The sequence below is a fragment of the Ceratotherium simum genome, chromosome 35, assembly GCF_057802395.1.
Source record: "Ceratotherium simum simum isolate JZ-2026a chromosome 35, ASM5780239v1, whole genome shotgun sequence".
In the NCBI taxonomy this organism is placed as follows: domain Eukaryota; kingdom Metazoa; phylum Chordata; class Mammalia; order Perissodactyla; family Rhinocerotidae; genus Ceratotherium; species Ceratotherium simum.
Window position 1 is genome coordinate 8,827,583 of NC_141934.1, and position 26,020 is coordinate 8,853,602.

Consider the following 26,020-nt stretch of genomic DNA (forward strand, 5'->3'; position numbering starts at 1 on the left):
CACCATCACACCTGAGTCAAAAGAGCTAAGATAAATCGTTGGAACCCCCACTTCTCTTGGCCTCCCTGGCAAACAGTCTCTGAGGTCCTAAGTTAACAACCACCCTCAAGAGTGACAGAGCATAAAAACTGGGTACTAAAGCAGGCAGTGTGCAACCCAAGTCTGAACTGAGAGCACACTTCTAAACAGTTTTTCATTCAACAAATCGTTATTGAGCACCTCACACACCCCAGACATTTCTATGGGTGCTAGATATGCAACAATAATCAGACAGCCCTCTTGCCCTGCTGGAGCTCTTTCTAGTTGTAGGGAAGGGGTGACCAGTGCTCTGGACAACAATAAGGCAGGGTAAGAGGGAGAGGGCACATGCAGGGCATTGTGGCAAGGCATCACCCTCAGAGACGGGATGGAAGCAAAAGAACAGGTCATGTGGGTATAGGGGGAAGGGGTGATGCTCCAGGCAGAGGTGAGAGCAAGCACAATGGTCTTGAGGTGAGCTAAAGGACACTGCATAAGGAGAAGAATGGTAGGAAATGAGGCTAGACAGGTAACCTATAGGAGAGCCCTGCCTGACATTTTAAAGACTTTGATTTTTACTCTTGTGAAATGGAAAGTCATTGAAGATTTCTGAGCAGAGGAATGACATGGTCTGTATTATGTTTTAGAAGGTTGACTCTCTGGAACTGCAGCAGCAGACGATGGTGGCTTGGACCAGTGTGAGAACAGTAGAGGTAGCAATAAGTAATCAGGTTTTAGATACATTCTGAAAGCAGAGCTGCAGAATCTGATGACAGATTGAATGTGGAGTATAAAAGAAAGAGGAGAGTTGAGGATGACATAAAAGTTTTTGCCCTAAATAAATGAAAGGATTGAGTTGCCATTTGTTGAGTTGGAAGACTTCTGGAAGATCAGGTTTTGGAGTGGGGAGATGTGGAAATCAAGAACTAAGTTTTGAACATGGTAAGTCTGAAATATCATTAAGACATCCAAGTGGAGATACTGAGTAGTCACACTTGAATAGGTAAGTCTGGAGTTAAGTGGAGAGGTCTGAGCTGAAGATGTATAAACGTGGGAATCACAGATAGCAATTAAAGCCACTGGACTAGATGCAGTCCCCAGAGAGAAGTGTACATCAAGAACAGCCTGGAGGCTGAGCCCTGGGACACTCCAACATCCAGAACTGGGGAGGTAAGGAGGAACCAGCAAAGGAGAGAGGACCAGGTGGTGAGGTAGAAGAGAACTAACAGTGTGTGCTGGAAGTCAACTGAAGAAAGCGTTTCAAGAAAGGAGTGATTCAACTTACCAAATATTAATGATGCATCAAAGAAGATGAAGACAGTCAAAAGGTAAAAACTTCCAGTTATAAAATAAATATGTCGTGGGGATGTAATGTACAGCATGGTGACTATAGTTAATAATACTGTATTGCATATTTGAAAGTTGCTAAGAGAGCAGATCTTAAAAGTTCTTATCACACACAAAAAATTTTCTAACTATGTATTGTGATGGATGTTAACTAGACTTATTGTGGTGATCATTTTGCAATATATACAAATTTCCAATCATTATGTTGTACAGCTGAAACTAACATAATGTTATGTCAATTATAGCTCAATAAAAAAAAGATAAAGACTGAGAGCTGATCACTGGATTAGCAACATGAAGGTCACTGGTCACTTTAACAAGAGCAGCTCTGGTAAAGTGGTGGGGTAAACACCCCACTGGAGTAGGTTCAAGAGAGTGGAAAGAGAGGAATTTGAGATAGTAAATGTAGAAGACTTGAGGAGCTCTGCTGTGAAGAAATGAGATAATAGGTAGAGGAGGATGCAGGACTGAGAAAGGGTTTTGATGAGATGGGAGGCACCATACCATGTTCGTATGCTGATGGCAATGATCTGGTAGAGAGGGAAATATGCTGATGCAAAAGGCAGAGAAGAGAAATGCTGCAGCCATGCAGCTGAGCAGGAGAGAGGGGTAGGAGGTGGTGCACAAGTGGAGGGAGGGGCTGGAAGAGGGTAAGGATAGTGCATCCTCCATCAAAGGAGAGGGGGTAGAGAAAGTGGGACAGATGTAGGGGGTTTGGTAAATGGACTGGAGAGAGCAGGGGACATTCTATTGTTTCTATTTCTAACTGCTTTTTTGAGGCTTCTATTATTTATTTTAAAAGCTAAGTTTAAAACAACTCAAATTATGCAAATCTAGTACACCTGGATTCACTGAATAAACACTTGTTTATGATTGTTGTTTTTTAATTAAAAAAATGAGAGAAAGAATGGCTCCCCTATTCAATTCTAAAAAGGATGCACAGTTTCATGTGAAAACTGGCCCACTAACATTTGTGGTGATAACCGCATTAATTTAGAAGGTCCCCAAAATGAAGAATCACAAGCCCAAACTCACAAGGAATGCTTCATTGAACTCAAAAGAGCAAGGAAATTGCCTCTGAAGCTGATGAACACAGTCAAGCCACTGCAGAAACACTGGGCAACGCTCGTTCAGATCATCCGAGTTCTCCCCATGACCACACCGGTCAGCAAACTTGTGGCCAAAATCCAGCCACTCCATCTCCACGAGAACCTGGAAACCCTGCAGGGAAGCACCCAGGAGAGACCATTTGTGCTTGTCTGTCCAAACTGTGACACCAGTCCTGAGCCTGGTGTCAATGGCAACGATCCCTTTATAACAGCCTCCCACTAAACCCAACAGGAGCCCCAACCCAGCCCTACAGCCAAAGACTCCATCCCTGATGAGACACATGCTTAGGGCAATTTCCCAATTCCCTCAGCTCCATTCCATAATCATCAAAAGGATACTAACTAAGCGTTTATCTAAGCCTTTCTTGAGTCTATATTTTTAGCCTCTTTCATTCTTACATCTTTAACCCAACAGGTGGTTATTTCAGAGTAGGGTTCTTTCTCCAAAGAACACTCTGTGGTGATATCTAAACCCATTACCATAATAAGCATGGCAAGATCCTTCTATAGAAGCCCCATTTTCCTAAGGCAGCCAAAACTTTTCCAAGTAGATAGACCACAAAGGAAAACATGTCTGTATTCTCAATACCTTGTTATCCACAATCTGCCCCATTTTAAGAGGCACAAGAACTGTGGTAGGCACCACCACAATTTAGTTCAAGGTAAAGGACCAATGATTTAAAAACAAAGAAATTTCACTTTCATTAGACCTAACCACCTTGATCAAAATAGATCAAAAAACCCTCTGAGGTTTCCCCAACTCATCCTGAAGTATACCCACCTCTATGGTTCGGTAATAAGGGTCCAGTAGGAGCTTAGCCAATGCCACAATCTGGGGGGTTCGGTCCCAGCCATCTGAGCAGTGTGCTAGCACCGGTCGCTGATCACGATCCACGGCGTGCACTACCAGAAGTGCCGACTTCAGAAGCACAGAGAGGTGATGGAGCCATTTTGTGCTTTCAAGAGCTGAGAGCCAACTAAAAAAAAAAAAACAGAAGGGGATAAAGAAATGCTGATTTTTATGATTTACTGCATCATGCCAAATACCTGTCAAATTAAAAAGCAATTCCCAAAGATTTTTCCCTCCAAATAAACACTGCCAAAACAAACAGAAAATTTCTGTATCTTTATAAAGCACGTACAAGGATGAGACCCAAGCCCTACTATGCAATAGAGGAGAGCCTCAGAAATAGGACAGTAATTAACAGGACCACCTTTTGTTCCAAAAATCTTATAACTAATTTCCCAGAGAGAATACTTAATATTTTTCAGTCCATGGTAGGTATATACCCAATATAGTAGTTCCCCCTTATCCATGGAGGTTACATCCCAAGACCCCCAGTGGATGCCTGAAACCACGGATAGTACCAAACCCTTATATATACAATGGTTTTTCCTATATATACATATCTATGATAAAGTTTAATTTATAAATTAGGCACAGTAAGAGATTAACAACAATAACTAAAAACAGAACAATTATAACAATATACTATAATAAAAGTTACCATAGATCTTAGCAACCTCCGCATACAATATTTTTTCGTTCCTTAGTTAAGTTGAGAACTTTCACCTTTTCACTTACAGGAAGCACTTTATGACTTCTCTTTGGCATATCCCAGTTGCCAGCATCATTACTCTTGCATGTTGGGTCCATTATTAAGTAAAACAAGGGTAACCTGAACATCAGCACTGCAATACCATGACAGGCAATCTGATAACCGAGACAGCTAAGGGACTAACAGACAAGTAGCATATACAGCATGGATATGCTAGACAAAGGGATAATTCAAGCCCAGGGAGAGACAGCGTGAGATTTCATCATGCTACTCAGTACAGTGCACAATTTAAAACTTATTATTTCTGGACTTCTCCATTTAATATTTTTAGACTGCAGTTGACCATGGGTAACTGAAACCACAGAAAGTCAAACTAGATAAGGGGGGGCTACTGTCTAAGTAGTTCTTTCTGTAATCTTCTCCTGAAGGAAATGCAGCCACTTCTGAGAAGTAAAACAGAAGATATTTATATTTAATTATCAGCAACTCTGCCCAACAAGTTCTCAAAAAAAAAAAAGTCTATAACAAGATGTAAGCTTGATGCCACATTCAAGAACAGTGCAGACAACATCTTCTGCTACCCACACCCTAACACCTATCACTGCTCAAGTCTTGAATGTCTCCTGACTAAAACTGGATGGGCCCAAACTAATGATTTAGACTCACACAAATTAGTACACCAATGGCTACACAGTTATTACTGGGCTTAACACAGACTGGATTCAGCAGGGATCTAGAAGAACCTTTTTTCCAAAGGCCTTCAGGAAGCATCAGACCCTAAAAACTGCCCCTTGGGAGTAATCACAAGCTGATCATACTTGTTTTTCAACTGTGTTGACATTTTGTTTCTTGTGCCCTGTCATGAATTCCACTCCCCACCCCCACCAAAAAAGCTCTGATTTCTCCAAAATGCGATCACATTAGTAGTTAAGACCACAGTCTAGCCCTTCAAACACTGAGTGAGAGGAGGGAATACATACCTCTGTCAGGGGCTCTGAGAAGGCTTTGGCTAAGACTAGGCTATAAAGGCCTATTAAATCTTGGGGATTGAGTATGAATTTTTGGATTAGTCTAAGGAAGGAGTCTTTCCAGGCAAACAAACAATAGAATGTAGTGCATAAACATTGGTTTCACATGGATTAGCTTGCTCTACCAACCAGACTCTGGATCCTCAAAGGGCAGACACAGTTCCTCAGGCACAGCTGTACCCCCAGTGCAGTGTCTAGCATACAGTGATGCTTCCTACTATTTAAATCATGGGTAAAAATTCAATCTGAAGACTTTCTATCTCCTAATAGGTACCTGAGAAACATTTTTTGATGGTGGATCAATTGTTTATTCTCATTCCTCACACAGTCTTAAAAGAAACTACAAGATAAGGCTTAGGAGAGCCAATACTAAATTATCTCCTGGCCCCTGGAGAAATGGTAAACAAGAACCAATATAAGGTTCCCTTGAACCTGACTAAGCTATTCTTACACACCAACTGATGTTGTCCATGCCTAACAGAGAAGCTGCACTCCAAAATCTGCCAACCAAGCAGGTGCTGAGAGACTCCACACTTCCTATTCTTAAACTGTAGTAGAAACATACCATGCCCTAGCCCTCCACAGCAGCAATAAAGTGTCCAGAGGCTTGCTTATAGCTGGTCCCACCACTGCCATAACTTCTTTTTATCCACAGGGGAGGCTCCAGTACTGCATTATGATTTGCTGCCAAATACACACAAAGCATTACCTTCTTCCTTAATAAAATCCCCTAGACATTCATTTGGACCAGGCAAGAGCTAATTACATCCTTTTGACTTTGAGTTTAAAAAACAGCATTTTAAGAAAAAATTTTAATATATGGAAGATGACAGAGATAGGTAGTGTTGATTCTATCCCTTTCATTTTACAGACAGGAAAACTAATGCCCACAGTAATTAAGCCACTTGGCCAAAATCACACAGTCAGTGGCAGATCTCCTGAGTCCTCACCCAGGCTTTCTGTGCCCCACCTTTAAGGAAGACAGTGTGACTAGTGGGCTTCTAGAAATATGTAGCAGATGCAAGCTGCTAATCCCTAAAGCAGAGCAGCAATCTTATTTCTTCAGTCAGGCTTTTCCCCAAGGACAATAGCTTCACCCTCTGGATTGATTGCAACTGTGATGAATTGAATCATTTGCTACCAGGAGTTAGTCCAAGTGGTTCAGGCAGCCATTTGATTTAATAAAGTCAAATAAAGAATGCTGGGCCGGCCCTGTGGCTTGGTGGTTAAGTGCGCGCGCTGCGATGCTGGCGGCCCGGGTTCGGATCCCGGGTGCGCATCGAGGCACCACTTCTCTGTCCATCCTGAGGCCGAGTCCCACATACAGCAACTAGAAGGGTGTGCAGCTATGACATACAACTATCTACTGGGGCTTTGGGGGCAAAAAATAAAAATAAATAAAATCTTAAAAAAAAAATGCTGCAAAAATTGATGTGATCATGAGATCTACTGAACAAAACTCGGGGAAACAGCTATGGGCTCCAGCACAAACACCAGAAAAGAGAAAATTCTGTCTTCTCTGGCATCATTTCTGGCTTCCTTAAATAGTAAAACAGGGGCTTTTAAATATTTATCTGTCCATATTTGTTTTACAGAGCATTCCTCCTAATTTATCTTGTATTCAAACAGCTCCCTTGGGGAGATGGGGGAATGTTATTTTACCTTCCTCACTGCAAATGCCAGCAATTCATTTTTAATAAACAATAAAAATCACGGTAATGTTCTTAGTAAATAAGAGAGGGTAGTTTAGAAATCAGAAGCAAATGCAGAAGGAACTGACCTAATGGCAAGTTGAAAGAAAGTTTAACCCTTTTTAGAAAAAGATGAATAAATTTTGACTCTTCATGGCAGGTTAAGCGTCACCATAAGATGTCAAAAACCAAAGAATTATTACCTTGGGCCAAAAACAATGTACAAGAGAAGGAAGAGGTCCCAGGAAAAACAAGAAGGCAATGCTTCCGTTCTGAGGGCTGAGACTTGTTCTGTGCTGCACTTTTTTAAACCTGGCAAAGGGCTAGATTTTTCTCCCAGCTCCTCCTCTGTGCTGCCATGCTCCTAACACAGGAAGGAGAATACCCCACAGAGACTGAAAGTAAAACTGAAGTTTACAAAGAAATAGAAGAAAAGACACCTCCAAACACATTTTTTAAAAAAAAGTAATGCAAAATTAAGGTAAAGGTCAAGGTCTTACTTTCCCGGATCTGGCATCTGTGTGCAGAGCAACCGCAGAGACTGAAAACTCCTCCGAATTGAATGAATATTTGCCATCCCCATAAATACAACTTCACAGTTTGGGTAATACTCTGGCAAGAATAACAATAAAGAGAACACAAATATGTTGAATTTAAAGCCCATATGGCCAAATTTAAAAGAAGCAAACTGGCTAAAAAACAAACCCACTGCAGCTGCTGACTAATGAAACTGCAACGTTTTGAGGCCTATTAGCCCAGTCCTTTATTAGGAGAGGAAAACAGTGCTTTAATTTTAGCTGTCTTTGCGAAAAGGAAGGATAGATTTGTGAAGAAGATACTGACAAAACAGAAGCTGTTATTTTTTTTAAAAAAGGTCTAAATACTTTCATTTTACCCCAGGTTTACTTCTTGGGCCTCATCTAACTTGTAGCTCTGGAATCTCTTTGAAAAGAGCCTATTAGAACAATGCATCTCACACATTCAAATTTCACCTTGGTACAACTGCTTTTAATTTGCAGTTTAGATCACATCTGAATAAGGAGCTTGGTGCTCCATCAGCACACAACTGGCACCGAAACGGTCCCTCCTTGGAGAAAGCAAGCATTCAAACAGTAGGGGTGTTATAGGTCAGAACAGAGGCGCTTCGCTAGAGTTTTGTATTTACTGCTTCAATTTCCACCCCAGGTTTTCTAAGTAGAAGCCATGTGAGGAGTTTTCTGTGAAGCCAGTGATGAGCATACCCACTGTTAAAGACAACAAAAAGCTTTTAGAAGGCTGAGAAATTGAGCCACTAAAGAAGAAGCTTCCAAACATGAACAGGCCTTATTATGGGAGAGGATTTACTTCCCTTATCACCTAAAGGTTGGCACAGGGAAGGAAGATTATTTGGTTTCACTGCACCTCCTCCTCCATTTCTCCCTTGAAAAGAACATACAGTGTTAAGACTCCAAAGAGCTCCAGCTCTCTCAAGATAGGCTGAGGAACATGGCTTGCCATTCATTGGAAATTGAGAACTAAGACCCCCTTGGGCATGGGCTGGACTCACAAGGACAGAGCGCCGGGGGGAAAAAGCACTGTACACCTTACCTGGGCATTCACAGCCTCCCCCTTTGGCTCGGTTTGCGACAGCTGCTGCATAGGAGCGTGCATCCAAGATCAAAAGCTTCTGCGGTTGGATGGCTAAACTGTCTGCTCCCGAGGCATTTGACAGAGAAGAATCTAGGGACATCAGAAGTGGGGAGGAAAAACTAAATGAACCTGTCTCTCCCAGAACTGTGCAAAATAAGAACCACAGGCACATATTATATAGTAACAAAAAAATTCAATGAAGTGAAATCCACCTAACCAGAACCTTTGATACCTAGGACTTCTCTCTTGTTCTCTTCTATTTTGCCTACAATCTCCTATACCTCATTTCTACATCTGTAGTCCTTTAATGAAGCCTGGTGTTTTCTCCCATGGTCTAGAGACACTGAAGGTCCCCTATCACATATATACTCCATTCTTGTCATGACGGCAAGAAAGACAACAAACACTCTAGTTCTCTTAAACCAAGTTTGAAACAAAGGGTCTCCTGGTTCTTTGTCAAGACCCATGATTCCTTGAACAATTCCATCAACTGAAGCTTTGCTCTCTCTCTGCCATGAAACGAATTCTGTCTTACAAGGAAAAGGCCATTTCAAGGAAAGGTTCTCAGATGCTATAAAAATTGCTGTGATGGGTCCAGGGAGCACCTTACCAAAGTCCACATCAGAAAGGTCTCCCGCATTGGTAAAGTCTCGAGAACTGTTCCTAGTTGACAACTTGCTGCCACTTGATCGGGAGTCAGAGGCACAAGCTTTAGCTACTGACTGCACCAGGTGCTCATCATCGGCATTTCGCCACCCCCACCAGCTGACCTCCGGCTGTCCACAGCGGGCAATGACAGCTCCATTGCTCTGGTGCCTGTGTGTGGAACAAGACACAACAACTGTACCCAACCCAAACAACCGTACCCAACCCAGTGGCCCCATTCAGATACTCTGTGCTCATACAAAAAGTGAGGCAGTGGATTTTAAATGCCTTAACGAACAACCTGACTACAGGTAAGTGGTGGGTTAGCTTCAAAGATGGGTTGCTATATAGCAATAAGAATAATAACAAAACCTATCTGGATCTTTCTCATTTATCATACCATTTTAGGGATAAACACAAGGAAAAATGTGTACTTAGAGAAAAATTAATATTCATCAAGTAAATGTTTGAATCTTTAAATTTATTTTTGGAAAATCAGGAAAAAATAATCTACAAATACTACACTAATTCTGCTACTCAATAATGAAGCATTAATCTCGCCTTTTTAATACTGCACCTGAATATCCTGGCATAATACATGCTGAAACAGAAAAATTTGTTTCCTCACTGACTTCTGAGGGCCCAGTGCACTCATGGCTGACTTGGAGATTCTTTTCAAAATAAGATCACACCTTTGGGACTGAAACACTTACCTGGCCCACAATGGACTGCTTTATAAAATCTCCTGAGATTTCATGAGTCACAAACTGCTCTTATTATAGGGAGATAGCTTAATGAGCCAGAAACCCTTCCTTAAGCTCTTACAAGGAAAGGAACAGCATAAACCTCAACAAGCCATATTCTGATAGATCCTTTTTCAAGAAATAAGATCAGAAATCATACTCAGTCTACTTTAAGATGCTGTTAAAACCCAGTCTTTTCCTAATTAGGAATTTTAGTTAGGCAATTTTAGCAACTAAAAAGTTATAAAAGTAATATTATTTGGCAATCAAAAGGAATAAAGTTCTAATACATGCTACAACATGGATGAACCCTGAGTATGATATGCTAAGTCAAAGAAGCCAGTCACAAAAGGCCACATATTGTATGAGTCCCTTTATATGAAGTGTCTGGAACAGGCAAATCTGGAAAAAAAAAAAGGAGATTACTAGTAACCCAGGGCTAGAGGGCTTGGGGAGGGAATGGGAAGGAACTACTAATGGGTTTTGGGTTTATCTCGGGGTGGTGAAAATGTACTAAAATTGACTGAGGTGATGATTGCACAGGTATGTGAATACATTAAAAAAAATCACTGAACTGTACACGTTAAAAGGGTGAATTATATTGTGACATCTCAATAAAGCTATTTTTTAAAAGTTATAAAAGTAATCAGTTCACTGTAAAAATAAATTAGCAGAATAAAAAGCCAGTAAGCAAAAAACTTATATGTCCCCCAATTCTATATCCCAGAGGGAATCGTCAATTTCTTACCTCCCATTAAAACTGTTTCTGAACACATACATGCATACACACAAAACACATATGTAGGGCATAGATGAATTTAAACAAAATATACTATTGAATCTATTTGTCTTCTTCAAAGAACAATGTGAGAAAGATTTTTGTTTTTAATCCTAAAGCTCACAAGCCATAAATTAACTTTGGCAATAATCAAACTCCACTGGAACCACCAATTTTCTTGTAGTTTTTAAATCCTCCCTCATTGGAAGAGACAATTAACGGAAAGTATTTGTGTATTGCTAACACACTCAATTGGTTCACCTGCTGAATGGAACCAAACTGGAAATAAAACCTTACTGATTCTTAAAATGCCCACTAGCATATAATAATAGGTGCTGGGTAACCACTGAGCTGATTGACGCCAAACCTTTACAGAAGAGGTTGGCAGGGCATTTCCTGAGGATCCTCCTCCTCTGCAATGCTTCCCAGTAGTGCCCAAGAGGAACAGAAGATGGCACTCTTCAGCCTAGGTCTTGCGATTGAAGGGCCATGGCATTATAATCGCTAGATCACAAGCGAGCTGTTGCAATAAGCAGTTAAGTTTTCTGCAGTCGTCTAAAATGCTTCAGACTGCATCAAAGAGAATTAAAACACTACAGATAAAAATCACTAAAGAGCGTACTTATCATTTTAACAAACAGAACCAGGAAAAGGATAAAAATTAAGATGTACAATGGACGAATCCCCAACTAAATAATGAATGCTTCAATTTTATATAAAAACATATAACTGTTCAAACTATCCCTAGGTTAATATTAGGCAAGCTCCCTAAATGACTCGAAGTTTCTAACAATCATTCAACGCACAGAGGGGGGAGCTGTGAACTGTACTACAGATGGGCAGCCTTCGCACCATCTTGCTGTGTTAGAGCAATCTCTGTCCTCAATAATAAATCCAATTAGCACTCTCTCATCACAGTAGGAGAAAGCACTAATCAGGCGCTGGTTCGGCATGGTGCTGTCAAGTAACTGCTGCTAGTAACCCCAGGAATCATTACTGCAGTCTACAGACAACTAAATTCAGTAAACATATTTTGGATTCATAAGTATCCTGACACCTGGGCTGAAAAAGCAGAAAGTGGTAGAGTATTCCAAAACATTCTTCAACATATCCCTTACAAAGCTCCCAAATAATATAACAACCCAGTTTGGAGCTCAGAGATACAAGACACATGTTCTGTAACAGAGGCCAGTTCCTGGAAGCCTGTCTGATTTTATGTGAACTACACCAAGAACTTTCATTGATAATCTTTTGAGACCAGATTTTCTCTGAGAAACTGCAAATAAAAATTTTCGGTAAGAGTTAATACTAGGGAATATTATCTCCCACTGTGCTGTCTTAATTATGGAATTCATTATTCCAAGATATAGCCCAAACTGAAAAAGATAAGTTTTCTAAGAAAATTTGACTCAAAAAAATTTGACTCAAAAAAATTTTTTTTTCATTTATATATACTCCATGGTCTCTAGAAAGGGTTGGGAAAAAACCGATGGCTCATGCCCTCTAGAATAAATTTTAAAAGGGAAAACAGGTTTCCCATGTTTATTCTAAGAAGTTTTTCTTCAACCTGCACTTTTAGGCTTCTCTACAGGGAGAATTCACCTAAAGCCCCTTACTTAGAAAATGAGAGTCCTTTCCCCTTGTGCTCAAAGTCAGCAGACCCCACAAATGCCAGGGCTGCTGATCTAACACAGCTGTTGGCTACAGAGTAGCAGCTGGCTGCTTTCCCTATTTGAGCTGGTCTGATCACTGATAAGACTCATAAATTCTTTCAGCTTTAACTGCTCTCTAATTCCTGTGTCATCCTTATCATTTGAGTGATAGGTAAATTTGGTGACCTACTTTTTTAGGGGTGTCTGAAAACAACAGTGATGAAAATTGAGGTTGAAAACTTAATGGGTTCCACTGGGCCAGAAGCAAATAGTTTCCCATCTCTCTCTATTCAGGGAGGCCATCAGAATTTGCCTTCAGTGGACTAACTGAATAAGCCAGTTATCTCAGTGGGAATTCTACAAGGAGATAAATCCCTTCCTATAATCTCAATATTTCAATAGAATGCCTCCTGGCATGAACGAGTTTCTAAGCTCCACTGGTTTGGTCCAAAATCACAGAGAGTCCAAAAAGCGTGCAAACTGGAGAAAATGAAATGGAGAATGTGAATATTACAAGGAGGTGACATCTGAAACAGTTCCAAAATAAGAAGGAACGACTTCTTAAAAATTTAACATGATTCAGCATAGAAACAAAACCACACATTTGTGGACAGCTAATCTTCGACAAAGGAGCTAAGAACATATAATGGAGAAAGGAGTCCCTTCAATAAATGGTGTTGGGAAAACTGGACAGCCACATGCAAAAGAATGAAAGTAGACTACTATCCTTCACTACACACAAAAATTAACTCAAAATGGATCCAAGACTTGAAGGTAAGACCTGAAACCATAAAACTCCTAGAGGAAAATATAGGAAGCACACTCTTTGACACTGGTCTTAGAAGGATCTTTTCGAGTACCATGTCTACTTGGGCAAGGGAAACAAAAAATAAACAAATAGGACTTCATCAGACTCAAGAGCTTCTGCAAGACAAAGGAAACCAGGAACAAAACGAAAAGACGACTCACCAACTGGGAGAAAATATCTGCAGATCACATATTCAACAAGGGGTTAATCTCCAAAATACATAAAGACCTCACACAACTCAACAACAAAAAAACAAAGAACGCGATCAAAAAAGGGGCAGAGGATATGAACAGACATTTTTCCAAAGAAGATATGCAGATGGCCAATAGGCAATGAAAAGATGTTCAACATCACTAATTATTAGGGAAATGCAAATCAAAACTACACTTAAGATATTCACCTTACACCCATTAGAATGGCTATCATCACCAAGACAAAAAAATAACAAACGTTGGAGAGGATGTGGAGAAAAGGGAACCCTCATACACTGCTGGTGGGAATGCAAACTGATGCAGCCACTATGGAAAACAGCATGGAGATTCCTCAATTTAAAAATAGAAATACCATACAACCCAGCTATCCCAATACTGTGTATTTATCCAAAGAACTTGAAATCAACAATTCAGAGACTTATGCACGCCTATGTTCATTGCAGCATTATTCACAATAGCCAAGAAGCAGAAGCAACCCAAGTGCCCATCAACTGATGATCGGATAAAGAAGATGTGGTGTATATACATATGTACGTTCGCGCACACAGACATACACAATGGAATACTAGTCAGCCATAAAAAAAGACAAAAATCATCCCATTCACAACAACATGGATGGACCTTGAGGGTATTACGTTAAGCAAAATAAGCCAGATAGAGAAAGACAAACACCGTATGATTTCACTCACATGTGAAAGATAAACTAACACACGGACAGAGAACAGATTAGTGGTTACCAGAGGGAAAGAGGGTGGGGGGTAGGCAGGGGGGTAAAAGGGCACATTTATATGGTGACCGACAAATAATAATATACAACTGAAATTTCACAATGTTATAAACTATTATGACCTCAATATAATTTTTTAAAAAATTTAATATGATTCTGTGAGAACTGAGCCATTCACTGAATTATAAAAGCAGCCCTCAGGAATACAACCTATTCCAGATATTTCTTAGAGGAGCCCAGTGTTTATAGATTCACATTCAGATGTCACAGCATATCTGCAAAGAACATCATTTCCATTTTACTAATTAGGAACAGGCTGAGGTCAATTAGGGAACTTCCTCAAGGCGCCACAGCAAGGAGTGTCAGAGAAAAGACCTGAACACCAAAACCTGTGCTCATCACCACGCCACCATCCCCTTCTAGAACTTGCCTCCTTTGGCTCTTCTGCCTTTGATCTCTGAGATCTTCTATCCAGCTAAGACCTGTCTTCTCTAAAGCATTCCTCTCAAAGCAGAGCTCTTCCATGTGTTGAAATTTCAACCACAAAGACAATCACAAATGATTCAACTCCATACTCCCAATTCTCACTTTCTAGGACTCATCTCTCTCAATCCAAAGGCCAACACCTGAAGCTAAATGCAGTCAGCACATTATCTTCCCACAGAATGTCAGACAGATCTTAAAATTTCAGGACCAACTGAACCATCAGCTAGTGTTCTGGATGCAGTAAGTACTGGTGTGTGTGACTAGAAGAGCAGCTTTAGCAACAAGGAAGCACGGAATTGCCTAGAAAGTTCCCTGAACCCTTCCCTCCCTTCCCAAATGAGCAGCAGCAGAGGCGGCAGACTACATGACCACATGCAGGGGGCAGTAGCACCAGACCAAGCTGGGCCTGGCCAGGCTTACTTACCTGTAGACAACGGCAGGGATGCGCTTCCAGGATCTGAAGCTTGCTACACTTTCTAGTTCTTTATCAGTGATCCAGGCAGGCACTATGAGCTCCTGTGGATAACTACCACACAGCCTAACAGGGAAGGTGAGAAAGAGGGAGAGGGTGAAGACGAGGTGGGGGGGGGAGAGGGAGGGGAGGGAGGGAGGGGAGGGAGAGACACTAGGTGAGCTAGCATAAAGAGGTTGATCAAGCTACCCCAGAGCCAGTTAAAAGGCAATGAGGAACATTACTTGAGTCTTGGTCTGCTCAGCAGAATGGGCTGCCTCAAGTGTTTACTTATGTATATATCATGTGATACTATCTTGGATTGTTCCACTCAATGCTGCCTTTGGGGAATCCGACAATTTTAACCATCAATGAAAAAAAGGGGAGTTGAGAGGCAGTTACTCCATCGTAACTCTCTGTCTCTCTGTTATAACAAATACAGGTCATTTCTAACTACACAACTGCCCAGTCCAACTACAGAAGTGAAAGTCTGTGTCATCTCTACCAGACCTTCAGTCTTTCAGGCTTTTGTCAAAGGGAAACAGGTGAGAGCCCACGATTTCAAGTTTCCAGAGACCTCACACAATTATCAACATATTCTTTGATGTGAACCAAACAGGGTGTCCTAATTATTGGGAACAGGTGCAGCCATGGATATGAAGAAACAGTACCACAGGTCAGCCATTTGCATGTATAATCACAGCCCCATTGAGCCAAGTTAGTAATGTGAATAAACTATTAATCATAATTTCTATAAAATATACTTCAGAACAAACTACATTCCGGGGAAAAAAGCTCTGTTTTCATTAGGGAAGATGCTGGTAGTTGCATGCTAGTCAAGCTGGTGCCCCAGAAAGCAGTATTTATGATAGGTTTTTTACTTACAGGACAATGTCTCTCTATGGGTAACACAATATTCCTTTTCAATAGTGAAGGCAATAAGACTTTTAACCCAAATCCTAAAATATACAAACTCTTCCTCCTCCTCCACCACCACCGCGGCGGCCCTGCCCTAGCCTATCCTATGCATTAGGAGAAAAGGCAGAAAAATACAGAGTGGCTTAGGAATTGGGGGTTTTGATCATTCTGCACTAAATCTCTCTCTCCTGTTCTCAATTTCCAGAAGATTAAGTATCAGGAATTTAAAAGCCACTGAACAGGAGAATGTCTATAACCAAGAGTAGCTCTATAAACTTCCTATCACCTACTCACAAACTCCTAAAAATAACCTGGGACACAGTGATCACAGTTAATACTCTAACCATGAGTCTTGCTCCTTTTATCTTGTTTTAAACCTAAAAGTAAATTTGGCTCTCATTCTTCCTTTGTAGTAGGAAGAACTTTTCAATGTCCTGAAGACTGGTTTTGAGGTGGAAATAGTGGACTCAAAGACACTAAGCTGATTTTTAAAACCCATATTAAATAGAGATTTTAAAAACCAATGGCAGGGACCGCCCAGTGGTGTAGCAGTTAAGTTCATGCATTCCACTTCAGTGGCCCAGGGTTCGCCAGTTCGGATCCTGGGCGCAGACCTACTCACGGCTCATCAAGCCATGCTGAGGCAGCGTCCTATATAGAAGGGCTACAACTCAACAACCATGATATACAACTGTGAACTGGGGCTTTGGGGAGAAAAAAGAAAAAAAAAAGAGAGGAAGACTGGCAACAGATGTTAGCTCAGGGTCAATCTTCCTCAAAAAAAAAATAAATAAATAAAAACCAATGCCTTTTGAACCCAAACGTTTTTTCAACAAGCTTAGCTTAATTCAGTTTTTTGACTATACCCAATTTTCTGATCATTATATTCCTTGTCCTATAAGTATTACACTACCTAGTAGTCAGCCCTTCAGCAAGTACTAGCTTGCTCACTTGTAGATAAGCAGTTTCCAGTACAGGAAAGGTGGATTACACATGAGCAAAGCCTGTGGCAGCCTCTGAGGCCCCCTCCTCCAGTCTCCATCTTCTTTCTCTGCTTTGACTTGTCAATGAGAACAAGCAAAGGTATGACAGGTCTGTAGCTCCCAAGTCTTCACAACACTCCAGGTTCCTAACTCCTTGGCCAAGGTCCATGTTAAGAGCTATGTACAATAATTAGCTGTAGTTTTTCCAGTGAAAAATGAAATGCTCTGATGGCTACCCACAAATAGACCAGGAAAACGGCTATCATAATTGAGGCAGCTCAAAGGACAACAGAATGATTAATGTCTCCAACTGCTGCAGGGAACTTAAGAGGAGAAGGATATATTAATTTAAATCTCCTGGACAATTTTGTTTTGTTTTATAGAAACTTAGATCACCAAAATCACAGTGGCTAACTGCCCTCCCCCACCAAAGTACTTAGATCTCTTAAGGAAACAGGTAATGGGAAATAAATTTAATAATGGTTACATTAATATTTAATGGTTAAATGATCATAGCTGTGAAGTTCGTTTTACATCATATATTGAAGAATGGAATATTTATGCCTATTTCATAGGATGTGGAGTAAAATCACATCATAAAAGTTAGCTCCCAAGTGTTTTATCATTGCTTATAAGATCACTGATTCTATCTCTAATGTGATGTCAAGTAGCGATGAGAATAACAGAAAGTGCCTGCCTACAGGTAAAAACAATATTATCCAGACATGCATGTGCCAGGAAGAATAGAGGTCTGGAAGGAGTAAAAAGGAAGGTTCTAGGATCCTATTAAGTAAGGACCACTTTTCCACTCAAGTGATAGCAATGGGAACATATGGCTCTGAAGTACCCTAAAGATCATGCATTTACATTTAATAAATAAAACTCGATTTGAAAGAAAAAGTCTAAGTTCAGATGTTCTTGTCACATGAGAATTGGGGTTTCTGCAAAGGCACTGGCTGTGAAACACCGTCCACAGGGACCTATACTACTCACTTGTACTTCTCATTGATGTTGGAAATCCTCCAGGCATTGTTCATATCAAAACCCATCCGCTCCACTTCGTTTTTAAACCTTGACGTTACATGCTCCCCTAGGGGCCAAAGACAGACAGCAGAAAGAAAGAAATGAATACCATTTTGCAAAACAGGTGGAATAAAAGCATAGCTACCCTGCTCAGTTATTAAAAGAAAAAAAAAAGAAGGGCAAGTATTATATAAATAACATATTTAGTTTTAGTTAAAAATTCCCTGTCAGGATAAGACTATAAAAAGGAATGAGGAAATTAATTTTAATCAAGAACTATATTTTCTAATCACTGCTATCAACTCTGAGGGTAGTATCCTTGAGCTCATTTTACAGAGGACAAAACTGAGACTGAGAGAGATTATGGAGGTCTGTCTGGTCCCAAAACCCATGTTCTTATCACTATACTGGCTACTTTCCCATTTCCACACTCAGACTGACAGTATACAAAGGAAATAAAATCAACAAGTTCACCAAGAACAGTAACATAGATCTACAACTCCTCATCAGAAACTGTTTGGGCCAGATTTCAGAACTTGAGAGTTTTCTAGATTTTAAGATAGTATATATATTAAAATATTAGGTTAACACTCTCATCAGGGCCTACTTAACCAACTATTAATATTTCTACAGTGAAATGCATGGGATAATTCAAACTAAATGGGATAAATAAAGCAACAAATAGCTTCATGTCAGCTCAGATCAGGTCAAGCCACCAAATAAAATAAGAAAAATCTTTCAATTTCCAAAGCCTTACAAATTACATAATTGCAGATAAGAGATCATGGAACGATAACAGCAAGTACCCAGGAATCTTAGGAAACACCATACTATTAAGTAAAGTGCTTAGCATCTGTAAGAACATCCACCCAAACAAGTATATAATCTGCCTACATTTGCCCCAGTGAATTTGGCTTCCTCTTCCTTAGGTTCCTAACATAAAGACATTAAACCTGAAATAACTTTCTTTCTTGAAAACACACAGAGTCCTAGGGCAGTAATTTTATAAACAAACAAACAAAAAACCATTATGCAGTACCTCTAATATATAGTGTTACAGGTTACAAAATAAATGCTGGTGGGGGCTGGGAGAAACTACAAAAACAAACAAAAGCACAAAACAGACTGCTTTGGTGATCAAAGTATAAAGCTTTGCTCTCCTTGGGAAAGGAGCTTCAGAATAGGAAACAGCAATTACTTGAATGAAGGACAATTCTATAAAACTGCTTCCCATTTAAACTGCTTTTCTTGAACTTAAACTAAGTATTATAGGCTTCCTGAAGGAGAGCTATAAAAAGATGAGGTTCAGAGATGCAGAAAGAAATAATCAGCTGAACCTAGCCTATTTTGGAAAAGTTTCAGAAGCGATGTAGGCTTCCAAATAGGAAAAAAGCTATCTGAACTGGGGCTCCATCTGTTTACAAATTGCAAGGAATAGTGACCATCAAGAATACTAGACAGGGGAGTCTTTCACTTATAATCCCAATCTAAAAGCTGTAAAACTACTGCTTAAGTTCATTAATTAATGAGATTTTCCCCACCCTGGGATACAGCTCCAAGTCTTTTGCAAAAGGTAAAAGTACTTTAATTAATGGTCCTTTACATTCGTACCTCTATCTTAAACACACAGATGCCCTAAAAGGATCCTATAATTTAAAAATAATCACCACCACCACTGGCAATTTACTACATAGAACCACTGCCCAAAGAAGGGCTTAGAACCACCATCCAGAGCATGAAATTCTGAGCTACAAAGAAATACATACTGAGCAGCAAGCATAGAAAATCTTATTTCAAGTTCCTTGAGAACAAGGAGTAAGTTTTAATTATCTTTGTATCCTCTAAGACAGTGACTTCATAAACTTTGAAACTGACCATCACAACCCACAATAAGAATTGTTTTACATCACAATACAAATGTTTATTTTTAAAAAAAGATTTCACAAAACAATACCTATCTTTACTATAAGTGTAAGACATTTTGATATTGTCTATCCTGTTTCACTTCATACTTTATTTCTTAAAACTTTGATTTCATGGATCACAACCTATAGTTTGAAAACCACTGCTTGAAAAAAATCTAGCAACAGACCTTACATACGTGAGTAATTCAACTGGCTTTTGCCAAATTGTGTTAGAAGTTCACTTAACGTTTATTCAGCCAGAAAAGTGAATGCCAAGCACATCTATTGCTGAATTTCCCTTAAGAATTTCCCTCTCAGAATTCTGTCTTCATTGATTCAACATTAGATATGCTGTAATATCTCAATTTTATTTTATTTTATTTATTTTTTTTTTTTAAAGATTTTATTTTATTTTTCGCCCCAAAGCCCCAGTGGATAGTTGTGTGTCGTAGCTGCACATCCTTCTAGTTGCTGTATGTGGGACTCGGCCTCAGGATGAATGGAGAAGTGGTGCCTCGATGCGCACCCGGGATCCGAACCTGGGCCACCAGCATCGCAGCGCGCGCACTTAACCACCAAGCCACAGGGCCGGCCCTCAATTTTATTTTAAATATTAAGGTCCTAAGTTTTTTGTTTGGCTTTATATTTCCATTTCAACCGTTCCTGTCTGCCGCCCCTATCCCCAAATGAGGATTTATCGCATTTTAACATTTAGTATTTCTTGCACTACAAACAGTCCAGCAATTCTTATTTTAGTGGGAATAAAAACTTTTTTAAAGAAATGAGTTTCTCTATCATAGTCACAATGTCAACTGGCAGTCTAAAAAATTTTTCCCCAAAAAAGCCTAGCTCCCTGGGCGATTCTGAGTATTCAAGCCCACAATTACACCCAGCTTAAAGACCTGGAATAAAAGAGCCAGGCCCTTACCCAGTATGTGAAGAAGAACAGTACCAGAGTCACAGAAGGCGAGAACTAGCCCTTGCAGATTTTCGAGTATGGAGGGAGAAATCATTCTTTTCTATGAACAAAGGTCCCAGTACAGTCATCGAGATGTACACTTACGGAACTGCATTCAAAGTCAGAGGACAGACTCCAGTGGCAAGGGCTTTTACTTTATACTAAACAGGCAGCTGCACAACAGTACAAGACCCAAAGTCATATGCTGTTCATGGTTAAACAAGATGTGCTTAATGGGCATTTCACACAAGAGAGGTCAAAGAGGTGGGCCTGATGCTACTGAATTGCCCAGTCATCTGTCAGGACTCCAAATTAATGCTTAAGTATAGAACGATCACCAAGAAGGCAACTACAATGAGCAGAAGGAAGTTGAACACATGGGAAAGAAGCTTTAAGCTTTTAGTCCATTTCTTTTAGAGTTTGAAATGGGGCTAAAAGCAAAGTCAAGAGTTTTGCAAAGGTTTTTGCAAGTTTTACAGATGAACTCCAATGGCAATGTTGAGACTTCTCCCAAAGCAGATTAAGACCCAGAGCTGTGGCCCCAGTATGGCTGGAACAGTTAGAACAGTTAGAAACTAAGATTTATATGAATACAAGGTAATGATCTAATTTTCCCATTTCCCTCCTCTTTGACACAGTCTACTCTTAATAGGCTAGGCAGAGAAGAATCCAAAAAACACTTTATTAACTGTTGAAAGACTAAACTAACTTCTACCCTTTAGAGTCTATGCTTGTGATCTCATATGTAGGGGGATATTATACAAAGGTATCACTTTGAAATATCTCAAGTGCTATCTCACCCTAAAGATGACTTATAAGAATGTGGTTGTCTGGTATGCTCATATTTGGTGAGTAATACTGTAGCCACCACCAATACTCAACAATATTGGGTGGAGACAGAAGGACCAGGTTGACTGGCTTTAAAAATGCCACCATGGTATTTTTTAAGAGCAAGTTTTTCCCCTGTACTTCACAGTGAAAATATATGAAAGGAAAAAGCCATACATACACACACACTCTAACCAAGTCACTGAAGTACAATAAGATTCCATGTGAGTGGTAGCAGGTTAATTTCAGTGTGGACTGTATATATTGGGAAGAAATAAAATATAACCTTTATTCATGCAGTTCCATTCATGCATTCCAACCAATCAGTTACAATGGCATCACCTTGCATATTCATAGTTTCCAAAATGTTTTCACAAGCATGGCACATGGTAGGCATTCAAACATTTCCTGAATTGAACTCTCCAGTCTTAACAGACTTCATCTTCAGGAAACCCCGATCAGCTTGGGCAGAAAGAACAAGAATGCCCCAGCTAAAGGAACAAAGGAAACTATAAAGAGGATAAATGGCTTGCCCACTATTATTTTTTTAATTAACTGGTAGAGTATGGGTTTGAATTCACGTTTTCTAGTTTCTAAATCAGTACTTTACTCCCCCAAATGCTTCCATCCATCACAAACCCATAAAAAGACAGAGGACACTGTGGACATCTCTATGTCCTGGTGGTCAAAGAATACCAGGTATCAGGAAAGAAAGGGCCTGAGGACCAAAGTCATCCCAGCTCAGGACAAAGTCATCCACAACTAAAAGACAAGACTGAAGTTCTGACCTGGCACAACTTAAGAATATCCTAAAAGTTGGCTCAAATCCAAAAAAAAAAAAAAAACTGAAATTTTCAAGAGAATAAAGAATCATCTAAAAAGATGAGGAATTTTCACTCTGTGGTTGGGAGAGAATAAGCTAGGAGAAAGCAAGCCTTGTTGACTAAAAACTGGCAACTCAAAACTAGGAAATGCCTTTTGGAGTTAAGAGTCTTAAATCAAAGTTCCATATAACATAATGCAGCAAGCTAGATTCATTAACTTCATTATCCCAGGAGATGGTAGAGACTAAAAATTTAATAATTAAGATGTAATGGTTAAAAACTAAGCAAATGTACACATAAGATTTGTGCATTTCATTGTATGTAAACTTTACCTTAAAAAAAAAACTTGAGGGGCCGGCCCCGTGGCGTTAGCAGTTAAGTGCGCACGCTCCGCCGCTGGTGGCCCGGGTTCAGATCCCAGGCGCGCACCAATGCACTGCTTGTCAAGCCATGCTGTGGCAGCATCCCATATAAAGGGGAGGAAGATGAGCATGGATGTTAGCCCAGAGCCAGTCTTCCTCAGCCAAAAGAGGAGGATTGGCATGATTGTTAGCTCAGCGCTGATCTTCCTCACAAAAAAAAAAAAAAACACCTTGAAAAGAGCCATAAACAAAAAAATAAAATTAAAAAAAAATGGCATCTCAATAAAGAAGGAAGAAGAGATGCAATGGATAAGGGAGTGAAGTGAGAGAGTTTAAGCACATTCTCATAAACTTCCAAGGTTGATGTGGTCTCTCATGGGTGACTTTGGGTTCCACTAGCCTGACGAGGCTCATGGGAAGCTTGGATTCCTAAGGCTTTCACTGAGGCTCCACAAGGGCAGATACCTCTGTTTTTCATCTCAGTATCCACAGCCATCCCACAGTCAGCTCTCAATAGCTGAGAACTGGATTTAAGTCCTAGATCTGTCACTGCCTAGCAGTGGGACTTGGCAACAGGCTTTACCACTGAGTCTCCATTTCTTTGGCTCCCAAAACCGAGATACCAGACATCCTGTTTGACGAGGTCATGAGGGTCAAACAATAGTACATATCAAAGCATCTTTAAAAATAAGATGATGCTTATGTTTGTTATATTTTAGTTAAACAAGAATATGAACCAGAAGCTTCAACCAGTGAAAGAACCGGGGAACAAAGTGATACAAGAATAGCTAGATTAGCCTCAAATGTTTAGAATGACCCAGGGCTGAACTATTAAGATTAAAGATTCAGTACTAAAAATTGAAGTTTAAAGAAAAAAGTCCCAAGAGTAAACTGTATTGGAATGAAGCTCACAACTTTTCAATGCTTAGGAATTCAAGACTTTGCTTCCAAATTGGACACACTAAAGATTCAGTGTTGGACCAGCAAAGTTCTATTTATGGCAGCATAAAGTTTACAGACAACTACATGCAGGGAAATAACATGAACTTGGTCAAAGCCATTTCTGAGGGAGAAAGATAGTGAGCAGGACAAAGATCTCATGAGGAGTCAAAAAGCTTGGATTCCCGTACGGGCTCAGCTTCTCTATTTGTCCTGAGGGAAGTCACCTGGCCTCTCTAGACCTCTGTTTCATCATCTATGGGATGAAAAGGGTGACTTCAGGTAATCTATGACTTGAAAATTCAAATATAGTGAAAGGCCATTTTGTACTCCACTATTCTGTGGCCTAACCTCACACCTCTATACCTTTGTTCATGCTACTTGCTCGGTCTAAAGTTCTTTTCCCCATTCTCTAATCAATGAACCCTCATTCAACCTTCAAAGCCTACTCAAAAGCCACTTCTAATGTGAAGTCTTCCCAAGAGTGTATACAACACTCACGGCTCCCCATAAAACCCATCAAACCTTACTATAGTTATTTTTAGGCCCAGTAGATTGTGATGCCAAATCTAGTGTCCTTCCCTTCCCCTGAAAGGCAGAAAACATGTTCTATTGAGCTTAGAAGAATGATGGACACATGCTAGGTGCTCCATAAAATATATATATTGATTGAATACATGAATGCTTAGGAGTCTCATTTCATGCTAAGGGTACCTCAAGTGGTAGTTCAATAAAGCCACCATTTGTACATTTTAGAAATGCCTACCTGGTCTGCACAGGTCTCCATGTTGTTCTTTTTCACTGGCGTAGACCTCCATGCACCAAGCGTGGTATGCAAATGAGAAGAGATCTTCTATTTTAGCAGGTGGTCGAATTGCATTGTTCAGTCTCTTAAGCCACTCTTGACACTGCTCAAAGGTTGAGAACTGACACCTTTGTAAAGCCAAACAAGTACGATGTAATCAGAAGACAGCTGACAATTAAACCTAAGAGAAGCCACCATTTCAAGAGTGCCTACTCAGGGTAAAGTGACAACTACAGTCAAAAAGCATTAAAGGTGGTCATTCACACATTTGTAATAAAAACAGGTTTGACAAATTTTGGTCAATGGTGCAAAAATGTCAAAAGGAAGAAAGCTGAACATGTGGAAAACTTATTTTTTAGACTAGTGAAATCTCTTCTGAGATTAATGACAATTATTCAAGTAAAATAGCAGTCATTCTCTTCCATGAATGGGGTTTCATTCTACTTCTTCCATCAAAGCTTTATGGTTGTCAAGAAATATGTTTAGAGAAGTTCTTTTTGTTTTTTTATAACACATTAGGCTGAGCTTAAAAATAAATTACAGCACTACTTTTGACCAGTTAAGGAATAATTTCAAAATCTGTCTATTAAGCAATTAGAACAAATCAGCAATTTTAGATACAAAATAAGATATATTACATTGAAACTTTCAGCTGTGACCATGTACAGAACAAAACAATTCTATTATCAATCGCAAGTTCCAGTATATATAAAGTTAAAATAATGCAAAAAATACTTTACCTTTTCAAATGCAGGCAGTGTTTAAAATTGAATAATTAGTAAGCAAGCTTTTTCAACTGTGAATTGTAGGCAGTATCTATCAAAAGCAAGCCAAATCTCAATGGCTAAAAAGGAATTTAAATATTTACCTTAAAACCAAGGAGGTCACTTAAACCTCTCCTTGTCTCAATCAGTGGCTCATCAACATGCCAACACACAATGTTTATTGGCACTCCAGAACAGTTAAAGAGATAAAGTAAAAACTTCGGGAATTTAAAACTTATAGAGCTACTAAATTTAAAAACACATTTCAGGCATAATTTTGCAATCATTGCAGTAAAGATTAGATCAGATAAAAACCATTAATGGATGCTAAACCTATGGAGCAATTTGATGAAAAGCAGGTTTTCACTGTCTTAAAGGGCCTCCCAGAGACTTTATTAGTTGCAAGGGAGAAAACATAGAAATTATTCAGAAAGCAGGTGACACCTGGACAAGAGTGATAAAAATTAACATCAATAGAGACAGATGGACGCTGTTTGCCTCCAGACGTAATACAATACCCTGAAAAGGACATAACCTCATAAATACAGTATTCCAGCTGAGACTGCACAACCTCAGTTTAATCATGAGGAAACACTGGACAGACACAAAATGAGAAACATTCTACTAAAATAAAAGATTGTATTTTTCAAAATGTGAATGTCACAAAAGACAAAGAAAGATGGTGAAGAATATTCCGGATTAAAGAAGCTATAGAATCAAGGCAACTAAATGTAATATCTGACCTTGACTGGATGCTGTTCTGAACAAGGTGGGGGTGGGGGAATGCTATAAAGGGCATTATTAGGTCAACTGACAAAATTAGCACACG

At 39.7% G+C, this 26,020-nt stretch overlaps 1 protein-coding gene across 12 annotated transcripts in view; it reads right to left on the minus strand.

The window, feature by feature from the left end:
* Positions 1-26,020, minus strand: part of MTMR3 (myotubularin related protein 3) — a 152,128-nt gene that overhangs the window by 10,608 nt on the left and 115,500 nt on the right. For all 12 annotated transcript variants that reach the window (XM_087423981.1, XM_004429797.3, XM_004429796.3 and 9 more), the window contains 8 exons: positions 24,389-24,555; positions 17,778-17,874; positions 14,857-14,970; positions 8,992-9,197; positions 8,340-8,471; positions 7,253-7,364; positions 3,256-3,451; positions 2,401-2,586 (listed from right to left, as the gene is read on the minus strand). In XM_087423981.1, the coding sequence (XP_087280107.1) occupies positions 2,401-2,586; positions 3,256-3,451; positions 7,253-7,364; positions 8,340-8,471; positions 8,992-9,197; positions 14,857-14,970; positions 17,778-17,874; positions 24,389-24,555 (1,210 nt within the window). The remainder of the gene's footprint in view (positions 1-2,400; positions 2,587-3,255; positions 3,452-7,252; positions 7,365-8,339; positions 8,472-8,991; positions 9,198-14,856; positions 14,971-17,777; positions 17,875-24,388; positions 24,556-26,020) is intronic.